Source organism: Centropristis striata, chromosome 7 (assembly GCF_030273125.1).
Source record: "Centropristis striata isolate RG_2023a ecotype Rhode Island chromosome 7, C.striata_1.0, whole genome shotgun sequence".
Classification (NCBI taxonomy): Eukaryota; Metazoa; Chordata; class Actinopteri; order Perciformes; family Serranidae; genus Centropristis; species Centropristis striata.
The window spans coordinates 40,805,404-40,820,141 of record NC_081523.1 but is presented as its reverse complement, the minus strand read 5'-3'; the positions used below and the strand labels follow the sequence as shown (position 1 = coordinate 40,820,141).

Sequence of the window (14,738 nt, the reverse complement as noted above, 5' to 3'; positions counted from 1 at the left end):
GTGAAATTTCTGGCCTCAAACAGAAAGCATTTTTGGCAAAACCATAATACCTATCATTGATCCGACTTCACTTTGAGCTTCCTGATATCTTCCTGAACCTCTACATATGTTTTTTTTTAAGAAAAATGAAAAAATAGCTCTGTTAGAGCGATCTAAAAAAACTGTTTAATCTCACTTTTTCCGAAATCTTCCTGCGTTTTTAATATGGGACCCAATGAGGCTGTTGGTGGTTTTGGTGGCGCATCTTTGCGTCGTACGCCCAAACTATAACTCTGACAGCTTTACCAGAGGATTGTGAGTGAGAAGACAAATTTTCCTACATTTCTATGTATAAATTATTTCTGTAGAGTGGAATTTGCGGCCTGGAGTGCAGTTTTCAAATTTATTTTTTGACAGTTTTACCTCTCCCTCTACACTCTGAGCGATGACATCACACACTCTGACACAAACATTCCGTGCAATACACACCCATTATAATCTCAGAATTTCTCCAAAAATGATCATGGTCATTGAACAGGGATTGATAAAAAACTATATGACCTATTGAAATGCAAATTAATACACCAATACACAAGACTTGTGTCTACTGTTTAAAGTTTAAATGGAGTGTCTAGGTGAAATTATGCCGGAGAAGTAGACGTCTGAAAATCTTCAATTAATGTTCTTTTTTGCTCATTTTCTTTCGGCCGTCCCATTCATTTCAATGCAAAATTTTGGGCAGTTTTTACGTCGCGAAAAATTCGTATTCCGTAGAGAAAAGTAATAGCACACCGATCCCGATCAAACCGCACGTTTTGATATATAATTTGTCCTGCAACTAGTAGCGGGACGAAATTGCGTCCGCAAGAGGAATAAGAAGAAATCCACAGTATAACAGTAGTGCAGCACTGGTCCCTACAGATATTGCTGTATGGGACCAGTGCTCGGTGCGATTGCCCCGAGGCCCTAATAATAATAATAATAATAATAATAATAATAATGACTCAATTGACCTCGATTTGCAATATAAAAATGAAACATTTTGCAAAAAGTCTTGTAATGTCCTCCAATAACACTTCAGGGTTTGTTAAAGTGTTTGCTACATGGGTGTCACCATAGGTTCTTATGGGTAAAAGTTGGTGTGCAACATGTCAAAACCTTAATTACAGTGATTATAACAACCTACTATAAAGACAGACATTAGTGTAATTATTGTAAACAAGAAATACAAGCAACACGGTACAAAGCAGAGTTTGTGTAGTTGCAAGTGTCTTTTATTCTTTTCTCAGACACAATAGAGCACATAACCCAGAGCACAGGGGGACTAAAGGGTGATGAGGAGGAGTCCTGATGAAGAGTAACGACTGGTCCAAACCTCTGGACAGACGTGTCATCACTCAGGCTGAGCAAAGCATTTCAGTGGAGTTTTTTTTTTTTTTTTAACTTGCAATAACAAATCACACGTGCACTTCTTATTTGCAATATTAAAAAACACATTTCTATAAATTATTGTTAATGTCGTCGGCGGTGGCGTCTTTCTCATCGGCTGGCGGCTCTGACATCATCCAGCAACGGGTCATTTCACTCCATGATGAATTGCGATGATTTATTTTCCCTTTCTCTACAGTACAAAGCTCCACCTGGGTGTTCAAGTGATTTCAGCTGTCAATTAACCAAATAAAGCGCTTTAACAACACGTCAAAGCTACATTTTGATAAAACACAGTTCTGCAGAAAACAGTAGAAGAAATCACTTATACTGTAAACAGATAGCAATTACAATGTAATCTGATCCACAACAGTAATATATTATTCTTTTATAATTCCCGTCATAGCTCTCATTTATACAACATTGGCTTTAAAGTCAACATCTTTAATTTCTTTACATGACATGTAAGAAAGTATGCTACATAAGCTTTGAATAAGAGATATATATAAAGCTGAATTACCCTTTAAAACACTCCACAATATCAATATTCTTTTTGTGAAACCATAATAGTTATGGCTCAGTCCTTTTGACCTTTTCTACCAACACATTCTACCAGACTCTGTAGTGGATGGACTCAGTACATGAGAACATTTGACTCAAATTTCACTAAAGCAACCAGTTACACCTCCCTGAGATGAAGACCATACTGAAATGAAAGCATCTTAACCAGGAAATAGAACACTGACCACATACAGCTGACTGTATATGGCGCATTACACAGCAAAAGAAAAGATTGCAATTTGTGGAAAAGATCATGTCTTTTAATATCTGTTTAATCTGGGAGGCATCATTTTTGTTTGTTTGTTTGTTTGTTTTGGTTTATCTCGACAGGAGCATCATTTCTGTCTCATGTCTGAGACTTTGGTGCAATCGCTGCGACAAAGTAAAGGCAAGAAACATGAGCAGTCAGTCAGGTTGTACACAAGCTAGCAGTTTATCCAGATTATACAAACCACTGTAAGGCCTGCAAATGTAATAATGCCCACAAACGTAATGAATATCTTCAGTTTTTGAAAACCAACGGATGGAAGCGTCCATAAGAGCATGGTTGTGTTGCTAGGCAACAAGGAATTCACATATCACCATAGCAGCACATCCAGCCTCAAGTATCACCTCAATGCTAAACATATAGCAGCTAGCGGCTAGTGTGCTAGCTAGCGTGGATTGTGTTTTACTTCAAAAACCAAAGTATTCTAGTTTACAGAAGGTCTACCTACCTATAGGCTACCTGGATTTATGAAATGTACTATATTTATAAATATGCTATTGCTACACTTAATGGCAAAAATAGCACTGACTGGTCTGTTGGACTTGAACAAAAATAAACAATATTTTTGTTGCTTAAGCTTATGTATTCAGTCCTTATTCAATGGTATACTAAAAATCCATGTGAAAAAAATGACTTCTCACTGTTCTCAGGTCAAATATTTATATGCGATTAAATTAAATTAATTAATTACAAAGCCTCTAATTAATTAGATTAATTATTTTAATCGAGTCCTGGCCATAGTTATTACATTTGTGGGAACTTATTACAATATTGAAAGTTGAAGATTTCAACTTCCCCACAAACCTAATAGTTATTACATTTGTGGTAAATCTCGTGTTACATTTGTAGTAGCAGCGGCTATTACGTTTGTGGAAAATGTATTACGTTTGTGGGATTATTGCATTAAAAGCTGCAGATATTTATTATGTTTGTGGATTATTACATCTGTGGGCATTATTAAATTCACAGACGTTCCAAACACTTTACTTCCCTGTCAAATCAAAGGGGCACTGCTCGTGTTTTTTGCCTCATAGTGTGACAAATTTGAATGAACCTTTGGAAGCTTTAAAATGATCTTCTGTTCCTGTGTAGATGCAGACACATAATTTTACCCGAGTCACAGACAGAAGTCTATAATTCCATTACAACACATAGTAAGGGTCCGACTGGTGTCATTATTGCCATCGACCCCTTTATGACACAAGGGGATTTAGCTCCACTGCAAGCATGAATGCAACAGAAGCATTTTAGTTGAGTTGCACTGTGTGTACCATACAGAATCTGAAAGGGTAAAGAAAATGATCGACTCATAATTAAAGCCCACAATGCTAAATAATGTAAAAATAATCTTTCCCCTTTAATTTCAAATAAATATGCTCTCTTTCATTCAAGTAAAAGCAAACAAAACAAGTTTAAAAAAACAACCCCTTATATTCTCAAGTCAAAATTCCATATACAGTACGTAGCTTTCTTGTGAAAAATAAAGTATAATTTAGTCTATGCATTTTTAGAAAGGCTGCTGTGAATCAGATCCACTTTTCATGCTCTCAGACGGTCAGTGGATAAAAAACACAGCTGCAGTGGAATGTCAAAGGTCAATGATTGAAGAGCAGAGAAACTGTGTAAACTGTACTGTATACCGACAGGTGAGAGAGTTGATGCAGTGCTAGAGTGTTACAAAAAATCTCTTTATTTTCCTCCTTGTCAGGGTGGCTGAAAGAGACAGAAAGAGAGAAAGAGAGAGAAAGAGAGAGACTTGAATGATGTGGAGGAGAGCAGAAGCAGGGCAGAGGCAGAAAAAGCAGGGCAAGCTGACCACAGCTTGTCTGACATCAATCCAATAGTTGGTTTTTATCTTCGGCCCACACTCACTGGACACATATCTGATTCTTCAGACTGTTGGAGGAAGACAGACAGAGAGGGCAAAGGTCAGGCTTATCAGAGATACATAGCAGGTCTCATCATCACAATAAGAAAATCATTTTTGAACAATGTAATGCCAGCCATCCCCTGCACACTGTCATCAACAACCAGAAGAGCGTGTTCAGGATGCTCCTCCCCAAGAACAACACAAACAGACTGAGAAACTCCTTTGTCCCCCGTGCCATTAAACTGTAGAACACCACACTTGGAGGTAGGCGGCAGCAAAAAGGAGGTCAGAGGTCGCGGAGCAGAACCAGGCCTGACCCACTACACAACACCAATCACAACATGGCCACTCTATACACTTGCACTAATTAAGTACTGTTGTTAGAGTGATAGTTTATCTATCTATCCATCCATCCATCCATCCATCCAACCCATTCTATCCATCCATCCATCAATTCATCCAACCAATTCCATCCATCCATCCAACCAACCGATTCTATCCATCCATCCATCCATCCATCCATCCAACCCATTCATCCATCCATCCAACCCATCCATCCATCCATCCATCCACCCATCCAAACCATTCCATCCATCCATCCATCCATCCATCTATCTATCCAACCCATTCCATCCATCCATCCATCCATCCATCCATCCATCCAACCCATCCATCCATCCATCCATCCATCCATCCATCCATCCATCCATCCAACCCATTCCATCCATCCATCCATCCATCCATCCATCCATCCATCCATCCATCCATCCATCCATCCATCTATCTATCCAACCCATTCCATCCATCTATCCATCCATCCACCCATCCATCCATCCACCCATCCAACCCATTCCATCCATCCATCCATCCATCCATCCATCCATCCAACCCATTCCATCCATCCATCCATCCATCCAACCCATTCATCCATCCATCCAACCCATCCATCCATCCATCCATCCATCCACCCATCCAACCCATTCCATTCATCCATCCAACCCATCCATCCATCCATCCACCCATCCAACCCATTCCATCCATCCATCCATCCATCCATCCATCCATCCAACCCATTCCATCCATCCACCCATCCACCCATCTAACCCATTCCATCCATCCATCCATCCATCCATCCATCCATCCATCCAACCCATTCTATCCATCCATCCATCCATCCATCCATCCATCCAACCCATTCCATCCAACCATCCATCCATCCATCCATCCATCCATCTATATTGGCCTTATTCACAGAGAAGTCATCGATTTGTACAGTTTCCCCAAAACAGTAAATGGTTAATATATTGCACCTGTATAGCACTTTTCTAGTCAGAGCAACCTCATCATTCACACACACATTGACTCACTGGTGGCCCATGTGACCACAATGTGCCTCCTGCCAATGAAGATTTACAGGAGACATGACACCAACTGAACCAATGCTGAATGGAACAGTGGACTCAATAGTAGCATCTCCAGACAGTTTGCTAGTGTTATTTTTGTTAGTGTTATTATTGTCACTTTAACTTGTACCTTGTTTGCTGTATTGTTTTTGTCTATATACAGTACATGTAAAAACTCAATAAAAATTTAAGTGATATATGTATATAAAAAGGACAGGATGGGCCAGGACTAGCTGTTTAGCAGTAGCAGGACATCTCTACACGTACATAGACATCATCGGCCTAACGGCAACATTGTCAGGTTGTCACATTCTGTTGATTATGTGATTTCGGTTTTAAAATGTTTTAGATTAAAAATCTGGCCAACAATTACAAATTGCACCTTGAAACAAATTGTTTTTTTGTTTAAAAATCAGTCATAACAATGATTGTCACATTGTGTTGCAGTTGTCTAGTGCAGTAGTTCTCAACCTTAATGAGTCGCGATCCCCAATTTAACGTTATGATCCCCATAACCGCGACCCCACTTACTGAACACAATCTCACGCGCACAGTTCAGATCACCCAAAAAAAACACAAATTGACCAAAAAAAGGAAACAAAATGACCAAATAAGACACAAATTGGCCACAAAATGATCAAAAAAAGACACAAAATGACCAAAAAAAAAATACACAAAATGACCAAAAAAAGACACAAGTTGACCAAAAAACAAACAAAATGACCAAAAAAAGACACAAAATTACAAAAAAAAGACACAAATTGACCAAAAAATACACAAAATGACCCAAAAATGAAACAAAATGACCAAAAAAGACACAAAATGCCCAAAAAAAGGAAACAAAATGACCAAAAAGGACACAAAATTATCAAAAAGAGACACAAAATGACCAGAAAAGACACAAAATGACCAAAAAGACTAAAACACATTAACACATGAACACTTTAACACAGTGGAGACAGAGCTGACTTCAAAATGATTTGGTGACCCCCAGAAATCCTCTTGGGACCCCAATTGGGGTCCCGACCCCAAGGTTGAGAACAGCTGATCTAGTGTATGCAACGTACAAGTTCACATTCAACATATCTGTGGTTCAAAAATATTGAGATGGCCTACATTTATACTATCGGCTTTCTCCCTGCATCATCCTAAGAAGAATATTGTACTCAGCATGTCAGCTGCTGAGATCTGGGAATGTGGCGACATCACTTAACATGAGCAGTCAGATGCTCCACCACATCAATCTGACCTAGTGATAATCAGACTAAACTATTCTCCCTTCAGTTTACAGCCTGTTTGATTGTCAGACTGCTCATTTCTTCCTCCACTGAATTTCCTGGGAGTGATGTTGCCATTGTCCCAGACTGCAGCAATTACTGTGGTGAGTACAATAATATCATAACAGACAGAAATGATGGCCAAAACTATGAAAGTAAGTAAACCATGATCATCATTTAAATGGCATTTTTATCTGACAAATTAATCCTCAAAGCATTCAGTTTTTTGACATTACTAACACAAAATAGCACTACTTGTAATGGTGTAAACAGATCATAAAGGAAAGGGAGACCATCAAAAAGAGGCTCCTCTTGAAACCTTATCAGGCTATTCCCATATTCCCATATTTGAAATGAACCCTCCCAAGAAAAGTGACACTTCAGATGTATTAGCAAATGCCCAAAAAGACAAACTTACAACGTACATATAGTATGAGTCTACATGAACAAAGGCCACAATAATTAAGTCCTTTTATATACAGAACACATGCTGTACAGCAGTAGTTCTCAACCTTTTTGAGTCGCGATCCCCAATTTAACATGCATGTTGTCCGTGACCCCCACTCACTGAACACAATCTCACACGCACAGTTCAGATCACCCAAAAAAGAAACAAAATGACCAAAAAAAGGAAACAAAATGACCAAAAAAGACACAAATTGACCACAAAATTGTCAAAAAAGCCACAAAATGACCAAAAAAGCCACAAAATGACCAAAAAAGACACAAAATGACCCAAAAAAGACACACAATTACCAAGAAAGGAAACAAAATGACCAAAAAACACACAAATTGACCACAAAAAAGATCAAAAAAAGAATCAAAATGACAAAAAAACACACAAAATGACCAAAAAAAGACATTAAGTGACCAAAAAGACTAAAACACATTAACACAAGAACACTTTAACACAGTGGAGACAGAGCTGACTTCCAAAATGATTTGGCGACCCCCAGAAATCATCTCGAGACCCCAATTGGGGTCCCGACCCCAAGGTTGACAATAGCTGCTGTACAGTATGTGTTGTTATAGAACTATGGAGATGGAGAGGTCCTTGTGGATGGATGGGTCAAGGACTTGTCAAACCTGAAAAACGCCACTCCAGTAGATATTCTAACCCAAATAACAATGTCCCCCTAAACCACTTTACCAAGTATTTGTCAAATCAAAAACTCAATGTGGAAATGCCTTAAACCTGCATTCCATCTAAAGGCCAGCAGGGGGCGACTCCACTGGTTGCAGAAAAAAGTCTCATATGAAAGTAAAGAGGAAAATGACCCTACTGCTCACTGGACTTATTACCTCAGTAAATATTCACATAATGAGTAATTCAAAAATAAAACAAAATGGTGTTTGGTGATATTAGGGTCAAAGGAGGCATAAAATTGAAATTAAATTGTTTTGAAATTGAAAGTGTTTATAAAATCAAGTTTTTGGGAGTAATTATAGATCATGCATTTGTTGGAAGCTACATATAGAATATATTAAAAGGAAATAAGCTAAATCTATTGCATTCTTATGGTTTCTCTGGTCTGATCGTCGGTGATATTTCCATTTTAAAATGCGTCTCTCCTGCATATCTAATCAAGCACTTTCTACACCAGTAGTCCACCAACCACCAGGGGGCAGGGCCGTTTTTCTTTATATTGATTACAATACTGATCAACATAATCGTGATTATCATTTTGGCCCTAATTGTGCAGCCCTGCCCCTAAGGTAACACTCGGGGGACACCTTCAGTACATTTGGACTGACCTGTAGAGGACATAGAGCTGTTTGGGAGTATGGACAAACTGCTGTGCCTGACTAGATGCATGAATCTGAAAACTGCTTTGTTCCATGGAACAGAAAATGAAATGCCCCCAAAGGGAAAACAAAGTTGTCCTGTTAGTTTTAAGACTTAATTATAATTGAGTAAAAAACTAAAGTGACTCTTTAAAGTGATTTGTTTTGGCAGTTTTACTCAGAGCAGTGATCAATGACTCTCAAGAGAAAATACCTGGAGCTATTGTGATGGATAGAAAAATCATAATAACTGCAATTATAATCATCAATATAATTATTGAGTAAACAATGAAGTAGACGTGTAGACTTCAGCTGCAGCTTTTATTTGATAGTCACAAGATTCCAAATCCCCTTCTGCTGCGTGCTACACTGTAAAAAAAACAACTGTTTTTTTTACGGTAAAAAAACGGCAGATGTGGTTGCCAGAACTTTACCGTAATAAATAAAGTGCAACTTTTTCTAATATTACAGTAAAATTATATTAGCACTGTCATCATCATTAGAATGATTTCACATTTAAGACTGCCATTTTTATTCCATAATAAAACATAAAAAATAAAATATTTTCCCATCAAAAGAAACGCTGTTTTGCCATATAATTGACAAGAAATATACTTTATAAATGCTACATAAATTAAAGATTTACCATTAAATATTACAGTATATATTTTGTTAGAAATATGATGTTTAGTACATTTAAGAGTTATAAAAAGCATTTTTCCAAAAATAAATGCAAAAATTAAAGTCATGGCCTGTATTTATATTACAGTATATTTTTGTTACAAACAAGATGCCAGAGTATTTTACAATAGAGTAATGCATTTTTTTTTAAATGTAAAAAACACAGTTTTGGCTTATATATACACTACTGGTCAAAAGTTTTAGAACACACCAACTTTTCCAGAATTGAATTGAAAATGATGCAGTTTAATGTCTCAGTGTACTCTGAAATTAATGCACATTTGCAACATTTAAAATTCTTTATTGAGCATGATAGTGTTTTGAAAGTTAAAAAAAAGATTCAAAATCACATTTTATGTTGGACTAAAGGACTAAAAAAAGACACAAAATGACCAAAAAAAAAGACACCAAAAGACACAAAATGACTTAAAAAAGACACAAAATGACTTACAAAGACATGAAAAGAATTCAAAAATGGACAAAATAGCCCAAGACTCCATAGAGTTAAGTTGTTAACCCATTTCTTGTTCCCTGAAAAAGGCCTACTTGTATAATTCTGAAATGTACATTATTTTTCAGTTTTGGTTAAGCTTACCTTTTTTTATTTACCTCTGGCAGTTCACCACTTACCTTTGGACCCTTTCAAGCTGTTCATTTGACTTGAACTGCTTGAATTTCAATAAAGAAATTGAAAAATTGTGGTGTTCTAAAACTTTTGCCCAGTAGTGTACATTTACGGCGTTACATTGTTACTGAAACTGAATGAACCCATTTATCATTTTACGGTCTTTTACTGTCATGGTTTAGCAGTTTTTCACAGTAAAATCTACAGACATTTTTTACAGTGTACATGACGCTTTTGTTTCATGTGTTCAACAAAGCCCTGTTCCTCTCTTGTGTCAGGAGGTTGCCATCTAATCCCGCTGCTGTGTGATTGAATAGGTGAGTGGAAGCCTTTCATGTAGCGGTCCAGCAGCCCGGACCATCAGACGGCCTCGTCTTATCACTTTATCACCGCACAATCGCTGTTCTTATCTCTCCCCGGCTAGCAGACAAGATTTACTCGCAGGCACAATCGCTCAACCCACTGAGGACTGTGTCAAGACAAGCCTGTCTGTCTGTCTCATAGTCAGTATAAACAGGATCACCACTGCTGCTGTGGATTAATAGCACAGATGGAAATAAATGGAGAGGAAACCTGCAGCGTGCCCCAGTGGGGCTATACGGTGTACGGTGACAGCTAACGGGGGCGGATACATGACAGAATGACAGCGTTGTTTGTTGCTTTATTTTTACTGCACATAATCAATGCAGCTTCCACTGTGGGATTGCATGTTGTCTTCAGGTGAACTAAGCAGAGTGATCACAGCCTGCTCTGTAACGGGGACCTCCCGCTGCAGGGACACACCTGCTGCAACACAACAAGCTGTCATGCTTATTGTCCTGCTGAGCTTAATGTGGCAGAACGCAGCGATGCAGCAACATTTACAATCAAGCATAAACCTATACACACATAATGTTTTGATTTATGTACATATTAGATATAGCTACACTGTAAAAAAAACAACTGTTGTTTTTAAGGTAAAATAACAGCAGCTGTGGTTGCCAGAACTTTACCGTAATAAATACGGTGCAACTTTTTTTTATAATATTATGGTAAAATATATTAGCACTGTTGATTTCATGTTTAAGATTGCCATTTTATTCCATATTTTACCGTAAAAAAAATAAAACGTTTTTCCATCAAAAGAAATGCTGTTCTGCCATAGAATTGACAAGAAAATACTTTATAAATGCCGCATGAACTAAAGATTTTACCATTAAATAATACAATGTATTTTTGTTAGGGTTATGGTGTTTACATTTAACAGTGAGAAAAAGTATTTTTTACAAAAAATAAATGCAAAAATTATATATTTTGCTACAAACACGGTGCCAGAGTATTTTACAGTGGAGTTATGTATTTTTAAAAAATAAATAAAAATGTAAAAAATACTGTTTTGGCTTATATAAACATCTACGGTGTTTAATTGTTACTGAAACTGAATTAACTCATTTATCATTTTACGGTCTTTTACTGTCACGGTTTAGCAGTTTTCCACTGTAAAATCTACAGACATTTTTTACAGCGAAAAAAAACCCAACTTACAGATTGTGGAACTATTAAAGGAAATGCACGACATGCTTTTCCCCTACGAGCCTGAACGCTGCCTGAGGTCCCGTCTCATTACAAACGGTGACCGGACATTCGCTGTCCGTGCACCACAGCTGAGGAACTTCCTGCTGGAGATCTCAGGCAGGCGAAAGACTCACTTTTATCCATTGGCCTTCTCTTAATTTCCTTTTATTATCGTTGTATGATTACCTTGTTGTAAATGGTGATTTTACATTTAAAATTTTTTAAGTCCAATGTCATTTCTTTTTTGTGGTTTTATTTTGTTGTTGTTGTCAGTTAATTGTATTTGATACATTTTATTTCTGTTGTACAGCACCTTGCAACTCGTTTTTCAAAGGTGCTATATAAATAAAGCTATTATTAGTATGATTATTATTAATAATAAAAAAGAAATTATATCCATTGTCAAATTTTAATCTCTTGTCTCACTCATATCTTGCGATCTGTCTACAACACTCTCTTAACTAGACATGGCTTATTAAGCACTGTGTAATGTGTAATTTATCCACAAGATAAACCTTTCACATGTCTTTCAGCACACAGTCAGACACATACATAGCCATATATAATTACTATGCAGTAAGTGAAACATATGTATGTATGTACAACCTTAAGACTGCAGGGGGAAAAGCCTTAAATTCTTAGAATACCAGTAATGGATTGCTTTCATGTTGTATTCTGCTATAATTTGAGGTGCTTCACATTTCTGGTATCTTTCATATCCATAAATGTACACTCAGTCTTACGCTTTGCATTGCTGTAAAACCTGCCTTAATTATGGTGCATTCAGGATGAGGTGTTGTCTCTTTTCATAATCCCACAGATGAAACATACAGCACAATGACCTTATTCAAAGAGAGAATTTTCCCCTTCAAGGCATCATTACATCACATCCATTCTTCTAACATAAAACCATATTTAATTTGATATGATGCAGCTGGCAAACCTTGGTTAAAACACAGTGTGAAGGTCTCAGAGCAGAGTTCAATCTGTCCAATTTAGCAGCTCGTTACACCAGTGAGCCGTCTCAGCCTGCAGCTGGATCCAGAGCCTCCTTCAGACCTGCTTACCTTCTCCTGGTCTGTGTGGTAAACAGCCTGCAGGGAGTCAGGCTGCTGGTAAACTGCATGTCAGGGGGTTGATCACTAGGTAGTCAGTGTATTTATTCACCGGGTCAAAGATCAGACATCCTGACATCCTTACATTATGTTGTATGCTCAATCCTCCCTAAAGCCTGATTTCCACCGGGCGCGTTACAGCAGCGTAACGTCAGCGTCGCGTCTGACGTTGCAAATAGGTAACACTCTAATCAATGAGAGCGTTTCCACCGGGCGCGTAGCGTAACGTTACAACAGCGTCTCTACGCGAGCATTAGGTAGGACTTCTATTTCTCCGTGAGACGCTGCCAAACCACGTGAATCTCAACAGAGCAGATCACCAGACAGGAAGTCTGACTCAGAATCAGCGTAAAACACTTCCACCCCTTTCAAAATAAAACACAATACACAGTTCATGCAGCCTAAAACTACTTCACCTCAACATGATTATGATTGTAATGTAATGACCGGGGCACCAGATCAGCAATCAATCAATCAATCAATCAATCAATCAATCAAAGGGTCTCAGAGGATCAGTGACACGGACGACAAGAGACTGATTGTTGAAGTGGAACATCATACAATCATTTATATATTTAACATATTGTTTTTATAAGGATAGATGGTCAGATCAACAGATCTTTCACGTGAGAGAAGCAAAGTAAGTTGGTTGTTGTTGTTGTTGTTTACTTTATACACACAGTTTATCCATAGACTGTATAAATAGAGTTTAAAGTTTATCACGGGATCTTGCGGTCTCCCGTATGGTCAGGATTATCGCGTGATCTCGTTATCTCGCGTGTATACGACCGGCTCGCTAAGCTGACGTGCTGCTGCTGTAACGCGCCCGGTGGAAATCCCCAGTCAGACAGTTGTTTGTTCTACTTTAATATGAGAGCCTCTGAATGTCTCTTATTCAGATCCACTGTGTGTGTGCATTTATATTTATATATGTTTTCTGCCCCGTGTCTCTGGTTTTCTCTCCATTTTAAAGCATTGGAGATCATTTTAGCTGAACAGCCTATAATTGTTTGCACCTCTTTATAAGTTTTTCCTCTCCAATCAACTTTTTAATCAAAGTACGCTGTTCTTCTGAACAATGTCTTGAACCACCCATGTTCAACAAGTGCTGCTTCATCTTAAATAGAGGCCACCTGATTCACACCTGGTTATTCACTAAATTGATGACCTCACTGATTGAATGCCACACTGCTATATTTTTGAACACACCCCTTTCAACTAATTGCCCAATGTGACAGCCTTCAGAGCTGCATATCACCAATGCTGGTCTGGTTGGTTTTCTGAGAATCTACTGCACCTACTGGTACCTTGTTTACCATGTAGCAATAAAAATATACTAAAAACCTGGATTAATCTGGTTAGTCACATTGGACTGATATTATTTTGAACACTACTATAGATGTATGCACAATGCATTATCATCCCATCTGCTGTTGCAGAGAAATGCCTCAATATTGCCGACATGTTGTTGTTAGCTTCCTGAATCGGCATGCAGCTAACACCTGACATAATACGCACGTGCATACAAAAACCTGTTGTTTTTACGGTAAAAAACCAGCAGGTGTGGTTGCCAGAACTTTACCATAATTAATACGGTGCAACTTTTTCTAATATTACGGTAAAATGATATTAGCACTGTTGATTTCACGTTTAAGATTGCCATTTTATTTCATATTTTACCGTTAAAAAAAAAAGGTTTTCCATCAAAAGAAATGCTGTTCTGCCATATAATTGACAAGAAAATACTTTATAAATGCTGCATAAATGAAATATTTTACCATTAAATATTACAGTATATTTCTGTTAGAGATATGGTTTTTAGTACATTAAACAGTGAGAAAAAGTATTTTTACAAAAAAATGAATGCAGAAACTACAGTGATATATATATATATTACAGTATATTGCCAGTGTATTTTACAGTAGAGTAATGTATTTTTTAAAAACTGTAAATAATACTGTTTTGGCTGATACATTTACGGTGTTTCATTGTTACTGAAACTGAATTAACCCTTTTATCATTTTACATCTTTTACTGTCATGGTTTAGCAGTTTTTCCACCTTAAAATCTACAGACATTTTTTACAGTGTAGGTTTTTCTTGGGAATATGTAACTTATTTGGCATGTAGTGTGGGAGAAATGCTTTAAAATAACCTAACACCCAACCACAGGATTAGTAACAAGTAGAGATA

General features: G+C 37.5%; 1 protein-coding gene across 1 annotated transcript in view; it reads right to left on the bottom strand.

Annotated features, from left to right (window-relative positions):
• Positions 1 to 1,231: 1,231 nt before the first annotated feature.
• The window catches only part of zmat4a (zinc finger, matrin-type 4a), a 231,403-nt gene continuing 217,896 nt past the window's right edge, over positions 1,232 to 14,738 (bottom strand). The window contains exon 7 of the mRNA XM_059338096.1: positions 1,232 to 4,132. Within this exon, the coding sequence (XP_059194079.1) occupies positions 4,105 to 4,132 (28 nt within the window). The 3' untranslated portion in view covers positions 1,232 to 4,104. The remainder of the gene's footprint in view (positions 4,133 to 14,738) is intronic.